Genomic DNA, 20,579 nt, shown 5'->3' with positions numbered 1-20,579 from the left:
CCTGTCTCTCAATAATAATAATAATAATACAGTGTGTGATCTCCTGTCCCAGCCTGAGGAACAGACAGTGAGCCTGTCTCTCAATAATAATAATACAGTGTGTGATCTCCTGTCCCAGCCTGAGGAACAGTGAGCCTGTCTCTCAATAATAATAATACAGTGTGTGATCTCCTGTCCCAGCCTGAGGAACAGACAGTGAGCCTGTCTCTCAATAATAATAATACAGTGTGTGATCTCCTGTCCCAGCCTGAGGAACAGACAGTGAGCCTGTCTCTCAATAATAATAATACAGTGTGTGATCTCCTGTCACAGCCTGAGGAACAGACAGTGAGCCTGTCTCTCAATAATAATAATACAGTGTGTGATCTCCTGTCAGAGAAAGTGGTACAGTGAGCTTGACCTCAAGCCAATATTGGCATTCAAACGTGAAGTAGTCTGTCTCAGGATAATAATGGCATTAATAAATGAAAAGCCCGTCTCGCAATTGTCCTTCTCTCGACGCTCTGAGAGTTTAGGCCGGGAGTGGACCGGTCCCAGTACTTAGACGTGGCCCATAAGCTGTTTGTCTCACTTCGGGAAAGCAAGCGCACGCGAGCAGGGGAGGGAGGGGTCGGTCACGTGATCTTGCAGCTGGAGGAATGTTTGTGCGTCACGTGGGCCGTGCAGGGCGTGACGTAACTGTGATTTGATTGCTTTCCTGTCGAAATTGTTGCTGTAAATACGGCGCGGCTGAGATATATAGCGCCTTGCCGGCGGAGAGGGGAGCTGGGACTGCAGCGACAGCCGGCGAGGGGCTTCCTTCTGCGTGCGGAGCCGGGATTGCGGCCGGGCGGAGGCACAGCTGCTGGTATCGCTCTTATTTCCTGTCCGGCGTCCAGCCCGAAACTGAAAATGTTTCCTTCGGTCGGACCCTGCAGCAGCATGGCCGCCGCGCCGGGCAGCCCGGACTGAGAGAGAGGGGTGCTGTCCCGGGACACTGTCAGGAGAGAGAGGGGTGCTGTCCCGGGACACTGTCAGGGGGAGAGAGGGGTGCTGTCCAGGGACACTGTCAGGAGAGAGAGGGGTGCTGTCCCGGGACACTGTTAGGAGAGAGAGGGGTGCTGTCCCGGGACACTGTCAGGAGAGAGAGGGGTGCTGTCCAGGGACACTGTCAGGAGAGAGAGGGGTGCTGTCCCGGGACACTATCGGGGAGAGAGAGGGGTGCTGTCCAGGGTCCCGGGACACTGTCAGGAGAGAGAGGGGTGCTGTCCAGGGACACTGTCAGGAGAGAGAGGGGTGCTGTCCAGGGACACTGTCAGGAGAGAGGGGTGCTGTCCCGGGACACTATCGGGGAGAGAGAGGGGTGCTGTCCCGGGACACTGTTAGGAGAGAGAGGGGTGCTGTCCCGGGACACTGTCAGGAGAGAGAGGGGTGCTGTCCCGGGACACTGTCAGGAGAGAGAGGGGTGCTGTCCAGGGACACTGTCAGGGGGAGAGAGGGGTGCTGTCCTGGGACACTGTCAGGAGAGAGAGGGGTGCTGTCCAGGGACACTGTCAGGAGAGAGGGGGGTGCTGTCCAGGGACACTGTCAGGAGAGAGAGGGGTGCTGTCCAGGGACACTGTCAGGGGGAGAGAGGGGTGCTGTCCAGGGACACTGTCAGGGGAGAGAGGGGTGCTGTCCAGGGACACTGTCAGGAGAGAGGGGTGCTGTCCAGGGACACTGTCAGGGGGAGAGAGGGGTGCTGTCCAGGGACACTGTCAGGAGAGAGAGGGGTGCTGTCCAGGGACACTGTCAGGGGGAGAGAGGGGTGCTGTCCCGGGACACTGTCAGGAGAGAGAGGGGTGCTGTCCAGGGACACTGTCAGGAGAGAGAGGGGTGCTGTCCAGGGACACTGTTAGGAGAGAGAGGGGTGCTGTCCAGGGACACTGTCAGGAGAGAGAGGGGTGCTGTCCCGGGACACTGTCAGGAGAGAGAGGGGTGCTGTCCAGGGACACTGTCAGGGGGAGAGAGGGGTGCTGTCCCGGGACACTGTCAGGGGGAGAGAGGGGTGCTGTCCCGGGACACTGTCAGGAGAGAGAGGGGTGCTGTCCAGGGACACTGTCAGGAGAGAGAGGGGTGCTGTCCAGGGACACTGTCAGGGGAGAGAGGGGTGCTGTCCAGGGACACTGTCAGGAGAGAGAGGGGTGCTGTCCAGGGACACTGTTAGGAGAGAGAGGGGTGCTGTCCAGGGACACTGTCAGGAGAGAGAGGGGTGCTGTCCAGGGACACTGTCAGGAGAGAGAGGGGTGCTGTCCAGGGACACTGTCAGGAGAGAGAGGGGTGCTGTCCAGGGACACTGTCAGGAGAGAGGGGTGCTGTCCAGGGACACTGTTAGGAGAGAGAGGGGTGCTGTCCCGGGACACTGTTAGGAGAGAGAGGGGTGCTGTCCAGGGACACTGTTAGGAGAGAGGGGTGCTGTCCCGGGACACTGTCGGGGGGAGAGAGGGGTGCTGTCCAGGGACACTGTCAGGGGGAGAGAGGGGTGCTGTCCAGGGACACTGTCAGGGGGAGAGAGGGGTGCTGTCCAGGGACACTGTCAGGGGGAGAGAGGGGTGCTGTCCCGGGACACTGTCAGGAGAGAGAGGGGTGCTGTCCAGGGACACTGTCAGGAGAGAGAGGGGTGCTGTCCCGGGACACTGTCAGGAGAGAGAGGGGTGCTGTCCAGGGACACTGTCAGGAGAGAGGGGTGCTGTCCAGGGACACTGTTAGGAGAGAGAGGGGTGCTGTCCAGGGACACTGTCAGGAGAGAGGGGTGCTGTCCCGGGACACTATCGGGGAGAGAGAGGGGTGCTGTCCCGGGACACTGTCAGGGGGAGAGAGGGGTGCTGTCCAGGGACACTGTCAGGGGGAGAGAGGGGTGCTGTCCCGGGACACTGTCAGGGGGAGAGAGGGGTGCTGTCCAGGGACACTGTCAGGAGAGAGAGGGGTGCTGTCCCGGGACACTGTCAGGAGAGAGAGGGGTGCTGTCCCGGGACACTGTCAGGAGAGAGAGGGGTGCTGTCCAGGGACACTGTCAGGGGAGAGAGGGGTGCTGTCCAGGGACACTGTCAGGAGAGAGAGGGGTGCTGTCCAGGGACACTGTCAGGAGAGAGAGGGGTGCTGTCCAGGGACACTGTCAGGGGAGAGAGGGGTGCTGTCCAGGGACACTGTCAGGAGAGAGAGGGGTGCTGTCCAGGGACACTGTCAGGAGAGAGAGGGGTGCTGTCCAGGGACACTGTCAGGAGAGAGAGGGGTGCTGTCCCGGGACACTGTCAGGGGGAGAGGGGGGTGCTGTCCAGGGACACTGTCAGGAGAGAGAGGGGTGCTGTCCAGGGACACTGTCAGGGGGAGAGAGGGGTGCTGTCCAGGGACACTGTCAGGAGAGAGAGGGGTGCTGTCCCGGGACACTGTCAGGAGAGAGAGGGGTGCTGTCCCGGGACACTGTCAGGGGGAGAGAGGGGTGCTGTCCCGGGACACTGTCAGGAGAGAGAGGGGTGCTGTCCAGGGACACTGTCAGGAGAGAGAGGGGTGCTGTCCAGGGACACTGTCAGGAGAGAGAGGGGTGCTGTCCCGGGACACTGTCAGGAGAGAGAGGGGTGCTGTCCCGGGACACTGTCAGGGGGAGAGAGGGGTGCTGTCCAGGGACACTGTCAGGAGAGAGAGGGGTGCTGTCCAGGGACACTGTCAGGAGAGAGAGGGGTGCTGTCCCGGGACACTGTCAGGAGAGAGAGGGGTGCTGTCCCGGGACACTGTCAGGAGAGAGAGGGGTGCTGTCCAGGGACACTGTCAGGAGAGAGAGGGGTGCTGTCCCGGGACACTGTCAGGAGAGAGAGGGGTGCTGTCCAGGGACACTGTTAGGAGAGAGAGGGGTGCTGTCCCGGGACACTGTCAGGAGAGAGAGGGGTGCTGTCCAGGGACACTGTCAGGGGGAGAGAGGGGTGCTGTCCCGGGACACTGTCAGGGGGAGAGAGGGGTGCTGTCCAGGGACACTGTCAGGGGGAGAGAGGGGTGCTGTCCCGGGACACTGTCAGGAGAGAGAGGGGTGCTGTCCAGGGACACTGTCAGGAGAGAGAGGGGTGCTGTCCAGGGACACTGTCAGGAGAGAGGGGTGCTGTCCAGGGACACTGTTAGGAGAGAGAGGGGTGCTGTCCAGGGACACTGTTAGGAGAGAGGGGTGCTGTCCAGGGACACTGTCAGGAGAGAGGGGTGCTGTCCCGGGACACTATCGGGGAGAGAGAGGGGTGCTGTCCCGGGACACTGTCAGGGGGAGACGGGGGTGCTGTCCAGGGACACTGTCAGGAGAGAGAGGGGTGCTGTCCCGGGACACTGTCAGGAGAGAGGGGTGCTGTCCAGGGACACTGTCAGGAGAGAGAGGGGTGCTGTCCAGGGACACTGTCAGGAGAGAGAGGGGTGCTGTCCAGGGACACTGTCAGGGGAGAGAGGGGTGCTGTCCCGGGACACTGTCAGGAGAGAGAGGGGTGCTGTCCAGGGACACTGTCAGGAGAGAGAGGGGTGCTGTCCAGGGACACTGTCAGGAGAGAGAGGGGTGCTGTCCAGGGACACTGTCAGGAGAGAGAGGGGTGCTGTCCAGGGACACTGTCAGGGGAGAGAGGGGTGCTGTCCAGGGACACTGTCAGGAGAGAGAGGGGTGCTGTCCTGGGACACTGTCAGGAGAGAGAGGGGTGCTGTCCCGGGACACTGTCAGGGGGAGAGAGGGGTGCTGTCCAGGGACACTGTCAGGGGGAGAGAGGGGTGCTGTCCAGGGACACTGTCAGGGAGAGAGAGGGGTGCTGTCCAGGGACACTGTCAGGAGAGAGAGGGGTGCTGTCCTGGGACACTGTCAGGAGAGAGAGGGGTGCTGTCCAGGGACACTGTCAGGGGGAGAGAGGGGTGCTGTCCAGGGACACTGTCAGGGGGAGAGAGGGGTGCTGTCCAGGGACACTGTCAGGAGAGAGAGGGGTGCTGTCCAGGGACACTGTCAGGAGAGAGAGGGGTGCTGTCCCGGGACACTGTCAGGAGAGAGAGGGGTGCTGTCCAGGGACACTGTCAGGAGAGAGAGGGGTGCTGTCCAGGGACACTGTCAGGGGGAGAGAGGGGTGCTGTCCAGGGACACTGTCAGGAGAGAGAGGGGTGCTGTCCAGGGACACTGTCAGGGGGAGAGAGGGGTGCTGTCCAGGGACACTGTCAGGAGAGAGAGGGGTGCTGTCCCGGGACACTGTCAGGAGAGAGAGGGGTGCTGTCCCGGGACACTGTCAGGAGAGAGAGGGGTGCTGTCCAGGGACACTGTCAGGAGAGAGAGGGGTGCTGTCCCGGGACACTGTCAGGAGAGAGAGGGGTGCTGTCCCGGGACACTGTCAGGAGAGAGAGGGGTGCTGTCCAGGGACACTGTCAGGAGAGAGAGGGGTGCTGTCCAGGGACACTGTCAGGAGAGAGAGGGGTGCTGTCCCGGGACACTGTCAGGGGGAGAGAGGGGTGCTGTCCAGGGACACTGTCAGGGGGAGAGAGGGGTGCTGTCCAGGGACACTGTCAGGGGGAGAGAGGGGTGCTGTCCCGGGACACTGTCAGGAGAGAGAGGGGTGCTGTCCAGCGACACTGTCAGGAGAGAGAGGGGTGCTGTCCAGGGACACTGTCAGGGGGAGAGAGGGGTGCTGTCCAGGGACACTGTCAGGAGAGAGAGGGGTGCTGTCCAGGGACACTGTCAGGAGAGAGAGGGGTGCTGTCCAGGGACACTGTCAGGAGAGAGAGGGGTGCTGTCCAGGGACACTGTCAGGGGGAGAGAGGGGTGCTGTCCAGGGACACTGTCAGGGGGAGAGAGGGGTGCTGTCCCGGGACACTGTCAGGGGGAGAGAGGGGTGCTGTCCAGGGACACTGTCAGGGGGAGAGAGGGGTGCTGTCCAGGGACACTGTCAGGGGGAGAGAGGGGTGCTGTCCTGGGACACTGTCAGGAGAGAGAGGGGTGCTGTCCAGGGACACTGTCAGGAGAGAGAGGGGTGCTGTCCAGGGACACTGTCAGGAGAGAGAGGGGTGCTGTCCAGGGACACTGTCAGGAGAGAGAGGGGTGCTGTCCCGGGACACTGTCAGGAGAGAGAGGGGGGTGCTGTCCAGGGACACTGTCAGGGGAGAGAGGGGTGCTGTCCCGGGACACTGTCAGGGGGAGAGAGGGGTGCTGTCCCGGGACACTGTCAGGAGAGAGAGGGGTGCTGTCCCGGGACACTGTCAGGAGAGAGAGGGGTGCTGTCCAGGGACACTGTCAGGAGAGAGAGGGGTGCTGTCCCGGGACACTGTCAGGGGGAGAGAGGGGTGCTGTCCAGGGACACTGTCAGGAGAGAGAGGGGTGCTGTCCAGGGACACTGTCAGGGGGAGAGAGGGGTGCTGTCCAGGGACACTGTCAGGGGAGAGAGGGGTGCTGTCCAGGGACACTGTCAGGAGAGAGAGGGGTGCTGTCCAGGGACACTGTCAGGGGGAGAGAGGGGTGCTGTCCCGGGACACTATCGGGGAGAGAGAGGGGTGCTGTCCAGGGACACTGTCAGGAGAGAGAGGGGTGCTGTCCCGGGACACTGTCAGGGGGAGAGAGGGGTGCTGTCCAGGGACACTGTCAGGAGAGAGAGGGGTGCTGTCCCGGGACACTGTCAGGGGGAGAGAGGGGTGCTGTCCCGGGACACTGTCAGGAGAGAGAGGGGTGCTGTCCAGGGACACTGTCAGGAGAGAGAGGGGTGCTGTCCCGGGACACTGTCAGGAGAGAGAGGGGTGCTGTCCCGGGACACTGTCAGGAGAGAGAGGGGTGCTGTCCAGGGACACTGTCAGGAGAGAGAGGGGTGCTGTCCCGGGACACTGTCAGGAGAGAGAGGGGTGCTGTCCAGGGACACTGTCAGGAGAGAGAGGGGTGCTGTCCCGGGACACTGTCAGGAGAGAGAGGGGTGCTGTCCCGGGACACTGTCAGGAGAGAGAGGGGTGCTGTCCCGGGACACTGTCAGGAGAGAGAGGGGTGCTGTCCAGGGACACTGTTAGGAGAGAGAGGGGTGCTGTCCCGGGACACTGTCAGGAGAGAGAGGGGTGCTGTCCAGGGACACTGTCAGGGGGAGAGAGGGGTGCTGTCCCGGGACACTGTCAGGGGGAGAGAGGGGTGCTGTCCCGGGACACTGTCAGGAGAGAGAGGGGTGCTGTCCCGGGACACTGTCAGGGGGAGAGAGGGGTGCTGTCCAGGGACACTGTCAGGGGGAGAGAGGGGTGCTGTCCCGGGACACTGTCAGGAGAGAGAGGGGTGCTGTCCAGGGACACTGTCAGGAGAGAGAGGGGTGCTGTCCAGGGACACTGTCAGGAGAGAGGGGTGCTGTCCCGGGACACTGTCAGGAGAGAGAGGGGTGCTGTCCAGGGACACTGTCAGGAGAGAGAGGGGTGCTGTCCAGGGACACTGTCAGGAGAGAGAGGGGTGCTGTCCCGGGACACTGTCAGGAGAGAGGGGTGCTGTCCAGGGACACTGTCAGGAGAGAGAGGGGTGCTGTCCAGGGACACTGTCAGGAGAGAGAGGGGTGCTGTCCCGGGACACTGTCAGGAGAGAGAGGGGTGCTGTCCAGGGACACTGTCAGGGGAGAGAGGGGTGCTGTCCCGGGACACTGTCAGGAGAGAGAGGGGTGCTGTCCAGGGACACTGTCAGGAGAGAGAGGGGTGCTGTCCAGGGACACTGTCAGGAGAGAGAGGGGTGCTGTCCAGGGACACTGTCAGGAGAGAGCGTGGTGCTGTCCAGGGACACTGTCAGGAGAGAGAGGGGTGCTGTCCAGGGACACTGTCAGGAGAGAGAGGGGTGCTGTCCAGGGACACTGTTAGGAGAGAGAGGGGTGCTGTCCAGGGACACTGTCAGGGGAGAGAGGGGTGCTGTCCAGGGACACTGTCAGGAGAGAGAGGGGTGCTGTCCCGGGACACTGTCAGGAGAGAGAGGGGTGCTGTCCCGGGACACTGTCAGGGGGAGAGAGGGGTGCTGTCCAGGGACACTGTCAGGGGGAGAGAGGGGTGCTGTCCAGGGACACTGTCAGGGAGAGAGAGGGGTGCTGTCCAGGGACACTGTCAGGAGAGAGAGGGGTGCTGTCCTGGGACACTGTCAGGAGAGAGAGGGGTGCTGTCCAGGGACACTGTCAGGGGGAGAGAGGGGTGCTGTCCAGGGACACTGTCAGGGGGAGAGATGGGTGCTGTCCAGGGACACTGTCAGGAGAGAGAGGGGTGCTGTCCAGGGACACTGTCAGGAGAGAGAGGGGTGCTGTCCCGGGACACTGTCAGGAGAGAGAGGGGTGCTGTCCAGGGACACTGTCAGGAGAGAGAGGGGTGCTGTCCAGGGACACTGTCAGGGGGAGAGAGGGGTGCTGTCCAGGGACACTGTCATGAGAGAGAGGGGTGCTGTCCAGGGACACTGTCAGGGAGAGAGAGGGGTGCTGTCCAGGGACACTGTCAGGAGAGAGAGGGGTGCTGTCCCGGGACACTGTCAGGAGAGAGAGGGGTGCTGTCCAGGGACACTGTCAGGGGAGAGAGGGGTGCTGTCCCGGGACACTGTCAGGAGAGAGAGGGGTGCTGTCCCGGGACACTGTCAGGGGGAGAGAGGGGTGCTGTCCAGGGACACTGTCAGGAGAGAGAGGGGTGCTGTCCCGGGACACTGTCAGGAGAGAGAGGGGTGCTGTCCCGGGACACTGTCAGGGGGAGAGAGGGGTGCTGTCCCGGGACACTGTCAGGAGAGAGAGGGGTGCTGTCCCGGGACACTGTCAGGAGAGAGAGGGGTGCTGTCCCGGGACACTGTCAGGAGAGAGAGGGGTGCTGTCCCGGGACACTGTCAGGAGAGAGAGGGGGGTGCTGTCCAGGGACACTGTCAGGGGAGAGAGGGGTGCTGTCCCGGGACACTGTCAGGAGAGAGAGGGGTGCTGTCCCGGGACACTGTCAGGAGAGAGAGGGGTGCTGTCCAGGGACACTGTCAGGAGAGAGAGGGGTGCTGTCCCGGGACACTGTCAGGGGGAGAGAGGGGTGCTGTCCAGGGACACTGTCAGGGGAGAGAGGGGTGCTGTCCCGGGACACTGTCAGGGGGAGAGAGGGGTGCTGTCCCGGGACACTGTCAGGAGAGAGAGGGGTGCTGTCCCGGGACACTGTCAGGAGAGAGAGGGGTGCTGTCCAGGGACACTGTCAGGAGAGAGAGGGGTGCTGTCCAGGGACACTGTCAGGAGAGAGAGGGGTGCTGTCCAGGGACACTGTCAGGAGAGAGAGCGGTGCTGTCCAGGGACACTGTCAGGAGAGAGAGGGGTGCTGTCCCGGGACACTGTCAGGAGAGAGAGGGGTGCTGTCCAGGGACACTGTCAGGGGGAGAGAGGGGTGCTGTCCCGGGACACTGTCAGGGGGAGAGAGGGGTGCTGTCCCGGGACACTGTCAGGAGAGAGAGGGGTGCTGTCCAGGGACACTGTCAGGAGAGAGAGGGGTGCTGTCCAGGGACACTGTCAGGAGAGAGAGGGGTGCTGTCCAGGGACACTGTCAGGGGGAGAGAGGGGTGCTGTCCAGGGACACTGTCAGGAGAGAGAGGGGTGCTGTCCCGGGACACTGTCAGGGGGAGAGAGGGGTGCTGTCCAGGGACACTGTCAGGGGGAGAGAGGGGTGCTGTCCAGGGACACTGTCAGGGGGAGAGAGGGGTGCTGTCCAGGGACACTGTCAGGGGGAGAGAGGGGTGCTGTCCAGGGACACTGTTAGGAGAGAGAGGGGTGCTGTCCAGGGACACTGTCAGGAGAGAGAGGGGTGCTGTCCAGGGACACTGTCAGGAGAGAGAGGGGTGCTGTCCAGGGACACTGTCAGGGGAGAGAGGGGTGCTGTCCCGGGACACTGTCAGGGGGAGAGAGGGGTGCTGTCCAGGGACACTGTCAGGAGAGAGAGGGGTGCTGTCCAGGGACACTGTCAGGGGGAGAGAGGGGTGCTGTCCAGGGACACTGTCAGGAGAGAGAGGGGTGCTGTCCAGGGACACTGTCAGGAGAGAGAGGGGTGTGGTGGCGTAGTGGGGGACAGGGGGTGCTGAGTGATGGGGTTTGCTGACCTGTCCTCTCTCCCCAGGCTGGTGAATCTGGAGCCCTGCTGTGGGGCGGGCGGTCAGGCTGCCCCGATGCCGCTGGGCGAGGGGGTCCCGGGGGTCCCGGGGGTCCCGGGGGTCCCGGGGGGCGCCGGGGGCCACGGCTCCGAGAGCTGCAGTCTGTCCCGCCTGCGCAGCTCCTCTCTGGAGAAGGGCTCCGAGATCCTGCGGGAGCAGCTGACCGCAGCTCAGAGGGTACGAGACACTGGGGTCTGTCCTGGAGGAACACTGGCACCCCCTCCTGCCCACACACACTCACACACACACACACACACACACAGTCACCCCTCAACACACACACACACACACACACACACACTGTCACCCCCCCACACACACACACACACCCCCGCACACACTCACAGTCACCCCTCAACACACACACACCCCCGCACACACTGTCACCCCCCCCACACACACACTGTCACCCCCCCCACACACACACTGTCACCCCCCACACACACACACTGTCACCCCCCCCACACACACACTGTCACCCCCCACACACACACACTGTCACCCCCCCCACACACACACACTGTCACCCCCCCCACACACACACTGTCACCCCCCCCACACACACACACTGTCACCCCCCACACACACACACACTGTCACCCCCAACACACACACACTGTCACCCCCAACACACACACACACTGTCACCCCCCACACACACACACTGTCACCCCCCACACACACACACACTGTCACCCCCCCACACACACACACACTGTCACCCCCCCCACACACACACTGTCACCCCCAACACACACACACTGTCACCCCCCACACACACACACTGTCACCCCCCCCACACACACACACTGTCACCCCCCACACACACACACACTGTCACCCCCCCCACACACACACTGTCACCCCCCACACACACACACACACTGTCACCCCCAACACACACACACACACTGTCACCCCCCACACACACACACACACACTGTCACCCCCCAACACACACACACTGTCACCCCCCACACACACACACTGTCACCCCCCCCACACACACACACTGTCACCCCCCACACACACACACACTGTCACCCCCCCCACACACACACTGTCACCCCCCACACACACACACACACTGTCACCCCCAACACACACACACACACTGTCACCCCCCACACACACACACACACACTGTCACCCCCCAACACACACACACACTGTCACCCCCCACACACACACACTGTCACCCCCAACACACACACACACTGTCACCCCCCCCACACACACACTGTCACCCCCCACACACACACACTGTCACCCCCCCCACACACACACTGTCACCCCCCACACACTCACACTGTCACCCCCCCACACACACACACTGTCACCCCCCCCACACACACACTGTCACCCCCCCCACACACACACTGTCACCCCCCACACACACACACTGTCACCCCCCCCACACACACACACTGTCACCCCCCCCACACACACACTGTCACCCCCCCCCACACACACACTGTCACCCCCCACACACACACACACTGTCACCCCCCACACACACACACACACTGTCACCCCCCCCACACACACACTGTCACCCCCCACACACACACACTGTCACCCCCCCCACACACACACACTGTCACCCCCCCCACACACACACTGTCCCCCCCACACACACACTGTCACCCCCCACACACACACACTGTCCCCCCCAACACACACACACTGTCACCCCCCCCACACACACACTGTCACCCCCCCCACACACACTGTCACCCCCCCCACACACACACTGTCACCCCCCACACACACACACTGTCACCCCCCACACACACACACACTGTCACCCCCCACACACACACACTGTCACCCCCCCCACACACACACTGTCACCCCCCACACACACACACTGTCACCCCCCACACACACACACTGTCACCCCCCACACACACACACACACTGTCACCCCCAACACACACACACTGTCACCCCCCCCACACACACACTGTCACCCCCCCCACACACACACTGTCCCCCCCAACACACACTGTCCCCCCAACACACACACACACCCGCACACACACACTGTCCCCCCCAACACACACACACCCCCACACACACACTGTCACCCCCAACACACACTGTCCCCCCCAACACACACACACCCCCACACACACACTGTCACCCCCAACACACACTGTCCCCCCCAACACACACACACCCCCACACACACACTGTCACCCCCAACACACACTGTCCCCCCCAACACACACACACCCGCGCACACACACACTGTCCCCCCCAACACACACTAACCTGCACACACACAGTCCCCCTGAACACGCACACACACACTGTCCCCCCCAACACACACACACACACACACATTGTTCCCCTGCACACATACACACACACTGTCCCCCCCCTCCACACACACACACAGAGACACACACACTGTCCCCCCCAACACACACACACCCCCGCACACACACCCCAACACACACACCTGCACACACACTGTCCCCCCTAACACACACACACATTGCTCCCCTGCACACACACACACACACACACACACACACACTGTCCCCCCCTTCACACACACACACACACACACACAGGTCAGGGTGATTGGGGTTTAGTATTAGGGGTTGTGTTGAGTGTGGTGACTTTGGGGTGACAGCCAGGCTCTCTCCTGCAGGAACTGCAGCTCAAGGGCGAGGAGTGCGAGCGGCTGTCCCGGGTTCGAGACCAGCTGGAGCAGGAGCTGGAGGAGCTCACGGCGAGCCTGTTCGAGGTGAGCCCCGGCCTCGAGCGCCCCTCACCCTGAGTGGCACCCAGTCGGGAACCATTGTGCCTCTCTGTCGTTTCCCTCAGGAAGCCAATAAGATGGTGCACGAGGCCAGCAGGAAGCAGGCAGCAGCAGAGAAACAGCTGAGGGAGGCCCAGGGCAAGGTCAGTCTGTCCGGCGGCCACTGCAAGCGCCTGTGGGGTCTGGGGGTGCAGACCGAGCGCCCGTCGGGTAACCCCACTTCCTGTGTCTCCTGCGCCCCTCTCAGATTGATGTTCTCCAGGCGGAGGTCTCTGCCCTGAAGACTCTGGTCCTGACCTCCACCCCCGCCTCCCCCAACCCGCAGCTGCACCCCCAGCTGCTTCCGCCGGCCCGGGGGGGGGCGCCCCGCCGCGGTGGGGGGCACGTCCGCAACAAGAGCGCTGGCTCCCCGGCCCTGCCCCCCGCCCCCCTGCAGCCAATGGGGAAGGAGGGCCGCGAGGTGAGCCAATGGGAAGTCAATGGGCTTCGGTGCTTCACTCTCTCGCTGAGCTGCTGCGTCTCCTCTGGCTGTGCCGAGCGGTGGGGTACCCCGGTTTCCCCTCCCGCACTAACCCTCCGCAGTCTCTGTCCCCTGTCTCTCTCAGTCGGCTGCTCCTGCTCTCCTCTCTCTGATTGTGTGTGTGCTCCCGGGCCGGGCCCACAGCGTGACCTACGAGCCCCGCTGGCCCGCCGAGGGGGAGGGGCCTGCGCCCCGCCTGCGCCAGGTAACCCCGCCCCCCGCCCCCGGGGCGCTGGTGTGTGAGCGTGTGGGCCGGCCGTGTGACATAGCGTCTCCGTGTGACAGTGTGACACAGCGTGTCAGAGTCTCAGTGTGACACAGAGTCTCAGTGTGTCTCAGTGACCCAGCGTGTCAGTGTGTCTCATTGTGACACAGAGTCTCAGTGTGTCTTAGTGTGACACAGCGTGTCAGAGTCTCAGTGTGACACAGCGTGTCAGTGTGTCTCAGTGTGACACAGAGTCTCAGTGTGTCTTAGTGTGACACAGTGTGTCAGAGTCTCAGTGTGACACAGTGTCTCATTGTGTCTCAGTGACCCAGCGTGTCAGTGTGTCTTAGTGTGACACAGTGTCTTAGTGTGTCTCAGTGTCTCAGTGTGACACAGTGTCTCATTGTGTCTCAGTGACACAGCGTGTCAGTGTGTCTTAGTGTGACACAGAGTCTTAGTGTGTCTCAGTGTCTCAATGTGACACAGTGTCTCATTGTGTCTCAGTGACACAGCGTGTCAGTGTGTCTCAGTGTGACAGTGTGTCAGAGTCTCAATGTGACTGTGTGACACAGTGTCTCAGTGTTACACAGTGTGTCAGAGTCTCAGTGTGTCTCAGTGTTACAGTGTGACAGTGTTTCACAGTCTCAGTGTGTCACAGTATGTGGGTGTGTCTGTGTGTCTTAGTCTCTGTGCCTCAGTGTGTCAGTCAGTGTGTCAGAGACTCAGTGTGTTAGTCATTCAGTGTGTAATTCTGTTAGTCAGTGTGTCACAGTCTCAGTGTGTAGCTTGTGTGTCAGAGCCTCTGTGTGTCGGTGTGTCACAGTCTCACTGTGTCGGTGTTAGTCAGTGTGTTGGAGCCCCGGTTCTGTGACCTAGTTCTGTGTGTTCCAGCTGGACTCGGTCCTTTATGCTGAGTTCCTGTCCTGGAAGGAGCAGCCCAGTCTGGAGCGGACCAGCGCCTTCATGAACCGGGTCTACAGAGAGGATATTGGGCCCTGTCTGTCCTTCACACGCAGAGAGGTCAGTCCTGCTGTGTATTAACCTCTCTCTCGGCTGTCCAGGCTGCTGTGTATTAACCTCTCTCTCTCTCTTAGCTGTCCAGGCTGCTGTGTATTAACCTGTCTCTCTCTCTCAGCTGTCCAGGCTGCTGTGTATTAACCTGTCTCTCTCTCTCAGCTGTCCAGGCTGCTGTGTATTAACCTGTCTCTCTCTCTCAGCTGGCGGAGGCTGTCCGGGCTGCTGTGTATTAACCTGTCTCTCTCTCTCAGCTGGCGGAGGCTGTCCGGGCTGCTGTGTATTAACCTGTCTCTCTCTCTCAGCTGGCGGAGGCTGTCCGGGCTGCTGTGTATTAACCTGTCTCTCTCTCTCAGCTGTCCAGGCTGCTGTGTATTAACCTGTCTCTCTCTCAGCTGGCGGAGGCTGTCCAGGCTGCTGTGTATTAACCTGTCTCTCTCTCTCAGCTGTCCAGGCTGCTGTGTATTAACCTGTCTCTCTCTCTCAGCTGGCGGAGGCTGTCCAGGCTGCTGTGTATTAACCTGTCTCTCTCTCTCAGCTGTCCAGGCTGCTGTGTATTAACCTGTCTCTCTCTCTCAGCTGTCCAGGCTGCTGTGTATTAACCTGTCTCTCTCTCTCAGCTGGCGGAGGCTGTCCAGGCTGCTGTGTATTAACCTGTCTCTCTCAGCTGTCCAGGCTGCTGTGTATTAACCTGTCTCTCTCTCAGCTGTCCAGGCTGCTGTGTATTAACCTGTCTCTCTCTCAGCTGGCGGAGGCTGTCCAGGCTGCTGTGTATTAACCTGTCTCTCTCTCTCAGCTGGCGTAGGCTGTCCAGGCTGCTGTGTATTAACCTGTCTCTCTCTCTCAGCTGTCCAGGCTGCTGTGTATTAACCTGTCTCTCTCTCTCAGCTGTCCAGGCTGCTGTGTATTAACCTGTCTCTCTCTCTCAGCTGGCGGAGGCTGTCCAGGCTGCTGTGTATTAACCTGTCTCTCTCTCTCAGCTGTCCAGGCTGCTGTGTATTAACCTGTCTCTCTCTCTCAGCTGTCCAGGCTGCTGTGTATTAACCTGTCTCTCTCTCTCAGCTGGCGGAGGCTGTCCAGGCTGCTGTGGAGTCAAACTCCCTCAGTGTTGAGCCGGTTGCTCTGCAGACCCTCCCTGTGGTCAAGGCCTCCGCTGTGGATCGAGGGGGCCCCAAGTAAGACTGACCACCGCACAGAGTCCACACTACTGACCGCTGACCCAAGGGGTTAGGGTCCACACTACTGACCGCTGACCCAAGGGGTTAGGGTCCACACTACTGACTGTTGACCCAAGGGGTTAGGGTCCACACTACTGACTGTTGACCCAAGGGGTTAGGGTCCACACTACTGACCACTGACCCAAGGGGACCTCTGTCCCGGGACAGAGCTGGAGTTTCGGGGTGCACAGTGAGTGGCCTGGGTGGAGCTGTGGGGGTCATCTGGTGTCTCTGTTTACCCCAGTTTAAAAAGTGTTTCTGTTTCTCTCTGCTTGCAGTGGGTGCAGAGGTCAAGTAGAGACGTAAGTGATTTCACGTCCTCTGACTAACCGCTAACGCCTGCTCACGGCCCTGTCCCGTTCTTGTTCATTCGAACCCCTGTCGCTGGCGCTCCCTGCGCTGATGGCCCTGCGTCTGCCTGTGTCTCAGCAGGAGGTGTGCCCTCAGCGGGCTCTGCTGCCCCTGCACCCATCGAATCAGACTGGGCGACTCGGACGTGTACTACCCCATCTCCCCCTCCAGCAGAGCCAGGGTACTGTCTCTCTGTCTCTCTGTCTCTCTGTCTCTCTGTCTGTCTGTCCCTGCCCCTCCAGCAGAGCCAGGGTACTGTCTCTCTGTCTCTCTGTCCCTGCCCCTCCAGCAGAGCCAGGGTACTGTCTCTCTGTCTCTCTGTCTCTGCCCCTCCAGCAGAGCCCGGGTACTCGTCTCTCTTGCTCTCTGTCTGTCTGTCCCTGCCCCTCCAGCAGAGCCAGGGTACTGTCTCTCTGTCTCTCTGTCTCTCTGTCTCTCTGTCTCTCTGTCTGTCTGTCCCTGCCCTTCCAGCAGAGCCAGGGTACTGTCTCTCTGTCTCTCTGTCTCTCTGTCTCTCTGTCTGTCTGTCCCTGCCCCTCCAGCAGAGCCAGGGTACCTGTCTCTCTGTCTCTCTGTCTCTCTGTCTCTCTGTCTGTCTGTCCCTGCCCCTCCAGCAGAGCCCGGGTACTCGTCTCTCTGTCTCTCTGTCTGTCTGTCCCTGCCCCTCCAGCAGAGCCAGGGTACTGTCTCTCTGTCTCTCTGTCTCTCTTTCTGTCTGTCCCTGCCCCTCCAGCAGAGCCAGGGTACCTGTCTCTCTGTCTCTCTGTCTCTCTGTCTGTCTGTCCCTGCCCCTCCAGCAGAGCCCGGGTACTGTCTCTCTGTCTCTCTGTCTCTCTGTCTGTCTGTCCCTGCCCCTCCAGCAGAGCCAGGGTACTGTCTCTCTGTCTCTCTGTCTCTCTTTCTGTCTCTGTCTCTGCCCCTCTCACTGTCTCTCTGTCTCTCTGTCTCTGCCCCTCCAGCAGAGCCCGGGTACTCGTCTCTCTATCTCTCTGTCTCTGCCCCTCCAGCAGAGCCCGGGTACCTGTCTCACTGTCTCTCTTTCTGTCTCTCTGTCTCTGCCCCTCCAGCAGGGCCCGGGTACCTGTCTCACTGTCTCTCTTTCTGTCTCTCTGTCTCTGCCCCTTCAGCAGAGCCCGGGTACCCGTCTCTCTGTCTCTCTGTCTCTCTGTCTCTGCCCCTCCAGCAGAGCCCGGGTACTCGTCTCTCTGTCTCTCTGTCTGTCTGTCCCTGCCCCTCCAGCAGAGCCAGGGTACTGTCTCTCTGTCTCTCTGTCTCTGCCCCTCCAGCAGAGCCCGGGTACTCGTCTCTCTGTCTCTCTGTCTGTCTGTCCCTGCCCCTCCAGCAGAGCCAGGGTACTGTCTCTCTGTCTCTCTGTCTCTCTGTCTCTCTGTCTCTCTTTCTGTCTGTCCCTGCCCCTCCAGCAGAGCCAGGGTACCTGTCTCTCTGTCTCTCTGTCTCTCTGTCTGTCTGTCCCTGCCCCTCCAGCAGAGCCCGGGTACTGTCTCTCTGTCTCTCTGTCTCTCTGTCTGTCTGTCCCTGCCCCTCCAGCAGAGCCAGGGTACTGTCTCTCTGTCTCACTGTCTCTCTTTCTGTCTCTGTCTCTGCCCCTCTCACTGTCTCTCTGTCTCTCTGTCTCTGCCCCTCCAGCAGAGCCCGGGTACTCGTCTCTCTATCTCTCTGTCTCTGCCCCTCCAGCAGAGCCCGGGTACCTGTCTCACTGTCTCTCTTTCTGTCTCTCTGTCTCTGCCCCTCCAGCAGGGCCCGGGTACCTGTCTCACTGTCTCTCTTTCTGTCTCTCTGTCTCTGCCCCTCCAGCAGGGCCCGGGTACCTGTCTCACTGTCTCTCTTTCTGTCTCTCTGTCTCTGCCCCTTCAGCAGAGCCCAGGTACCCGTCTCTCTGTCTCTCTGTCTCTCTGTCTCTGCCCCTCCAGCAGAGCCCGGGTACTCGTCTCTCTGTCTCTCTGTCTGTCTGTCCCTGCCCCTCCAGCAGAGCCAGGGTACTGTCTCTCTGTCTCTCTGTCTCTGCCCCTCCAGCAGAGCCCGGGTACTCGTCTCTCTGTCTCTCTGTCTGTCTGTCCCTGCCCCTCCAGCAGAGCCAGGGTACTGTCTCTCTGTCTCTCTGTCTCTCTGTCTCTCTGTCTCTCTGTCTCTCTGTCTGTCTGTCCCTGCCCCTCCAGCAGAGCCAGGGTACTGTCTCTCTGTCTCTCTGTCTCTCTGTCTCTCTGTCTGTCTGTCCCTGCCCCTCCAGCAGAGCCAGGGTACTGTCTCTCTGTCTCTCTGTCTCTCTGTCTCTCTTTCTGTCTGTCTCTGCCCCTCCAGCAGAGCCCGGGAACCTGTCTGTGCTGTCTTCTCTCTGGGCACAAGCCCTCAGACAGGTGTGTCCTCGCTGCTGCCTGACTCTCTGTGTGTGAGGGGTCCTCAGTACTGTCTGAGCGCTGGAGTGGAGCGATCGCTGTCAGGCTGCAGTCTAACTGACTGTCTCTCTCCCTGCAGATCACAGCCGTGTGCAACTTCTTCACCTACGTGCGCTACATCCAGCAGGGCCTGGTCAGGCAGGATGGTGAGACACACACACGAGGAGACACGCAGACACGCACACACACACAGGGACAGGTGTGTTGTGGGTGCTGATTCGGTGGCCTCACACACACACACACACACACACACACACACACACACACACACAGGGAGACGCGCAGACGCAGGGACAGGTGTGTTGTGGGTGCTGACTCGCTGGCCTCTTTCTCTCTCTCTCACACACACAAACACACACACACACACACACACACACAGGGAGACGCGCAGACGCGAGGACAGGCGTGTTGTGGGTGCTGACTCACTGGCCTCGCTCACACACACACACAGGGAGACGCAGGGACAGGCGTGTTGTGGGTGCTGACTCGGCCTCGCTCACACACACACACACACACACACACACACAGGGAGACGCGCAGACGCAGGGACAGGCGTGTTGTGGGTGCTGACTCGCTGGCCTCACACACACACACACACACACACACACACACACACACACACACACAGGGAGACGCACAGGCGTGTTGTGGGTGCTGACTTGGTGCCTCTCGCCCAGCTGCGCAGGTGTTCTGGGAGCTGATGCGTCTGCGCAGAGAGATGAGTGTGGCCAAGCTGGGCGTCTACTGGACCGAGGAGGGATAGAGACGAGGAGGAGGAGGAAGAGGACAGCCCGCGGCCGCAGGGAGACAGCTGGGAGCTGATGGAGAGAGGGATGAGTCCTGTGTTCCAGTTGTCCTCTCTCTCAGGAAAGTGGCCTGTCGCTAAGTTACTGGGGCGAACTGGACTCTGAGAGCTGGTTCTGTGGGCCGAGGGGCAGACTGGTGTGGGGGTCACGGGGACGGCAGGATGGACATGGGGGACACTGGGGGTCAGACAACATCACTAGGAGTTTGTGGGAACCAGCAGAAAACTCTGGGGGACAGTGGGAGACTCTGGGGGTCAGTGGGGGACAGTTCAAGACTTTGGGGGACAGTGGGAGACTCTGGGGGTCAGTGGGGGACAGTTAAAGACTTTGGGGGACAGTGGAAGACTGGGGGTCAGTGGGGATCTATGGAAGATTTTGGGGACCAGTGGAAGATTCTGAGGGACAGTGGGGGTCAGTGGAAGACTTTGTGGGTCAGTGGGGATCTATGGAAGTTTTTGGGGGTCAGTGGAAGACTCTGGGTGTCCGTGGGGATCTGTGGAAGATTTTGGGGACCAGTGGAAGACTCGTGGGGGCAGTGGGGCTTCATGGGGAACGTGTGGGAGTCAGTGGGGCAATGGGGGTCGTGGGTGAGTGGTAGCAGGCGGTGGGGTTCCCACAAAGACAGAAGCAGAGGTGGTGCCAGTCTGGCCCCTGCCTGCAGTCAGCGTGACTCCAGAGGAAACTCAGACAGTTCTCTTTGCACAAGCCGATATGCTAACCTCACACAGTGATTAAATGTACTGTTTATATATGCATATCTATCTATGTATGTTCCACTGATATCTATGCATCCAGACCACAGCCAGCAGGGGGCAGCACTGAGTGGTCAGAGGAGACCACTGCCACAGTGCTGCCCAGTGCTTTCCGGCCGAACCGAGATTCTGACCTCCTGTACACATCTGTCTGAACCAGTAAAGAGCAGACTGAGTCAGAACCCAGAGCCTGTGTGTGTTCTTCTTTGTGTGTGTGTGTATCTGTGTATCTCTATCAGTGTGTGTATCTGTGTGTATCTATGTCTGCGTGTGTGTGTATCTGTGTGTACCCGTATCAGTGTGTGTATGTGTGTGTACCTCTGTCAGTGTGTGTGTATCTGTGTGAACCTCTATCAGTGTGTGTGTACGTGTGTGTGTGTATCTGTGTGAACCTCTATCAGTGTGCGTGTATCAATGTGTATCTTTGT

At 60.7% G+C, this 20,579-nt stretch overlaps 1 protein-coding gene across 11 annotated transcripts; it reads left to right on the top strand.

Annotated features, from left to right (window-relative positions):
* Positions 1-641: 641 nt before the first annotated feature.
* rab3il1 (RAB3A interacting protein (rabin3)-like 1) lies at positions 642-20,333 on the top strand. Of its 11 annotated transcripts, none has more exons than XM_088611793.1 (12): positions 642-847; positions 10,066-10,276; positions 12,762-12,857; positions 12,938-13,015; positions 13,120-13,332; positions 13,478-13,597; positions 14,489-14,617; positions 15,674-15,786; positions 16,107-16,130; positions 16,258-16,360; positions 18,673-18,792; positions 19,271-20,333. In XM_088611793.1, the coding sequence occupies exons 2-12, from the start codon at positions 10,115-10,117 to the stop codon at positions 19,292-19,294; spliced, it is 1,182 nt and encodes a 393-aa protein (XP_088467919.1). In that variant the 5' UTR covers positions 642-847; positions 10,066-10,114; the 3' UTR covers positions 19,295-20,333. The 11 variants fall into 11 exon arrangements, with proteins under 11 accessions (XP_088467919.1, XP_088467913.1, XP_088467912.1 ...); XM_088611787.1 differs by having other exon boundaries at positions 643-847; positions 16,261-16,360; positions 18,673-18,739; positions 19,279-20,333; XM_088611786.1 differs by having other exon boundaries at positions 643-847; positions 18,673-18,739; positions 19,279-20,333.
* The last annotated feature ends 246 nt before the right edge of the window (positions 20,334-20,579 follow it).

This window comes from Lepisosteus platostomus, chromosome 18 (assembly GCF_059453375.1).
Source record: "Lepisosteus platostomus isolate fLepPlt1 chromosome 18, fLepPlt1.hap1, whole genome shotgun sequence".
NCBI lineage: Eukaryota > Metazoa > Chordata > Actinopteri > Semionotiformes > Lepisosteidae > Lepisosteus > Lepisosteus platostomus.
This window is presented reverse-complemented; position numbering and strand designations above follow the sequence as displayed.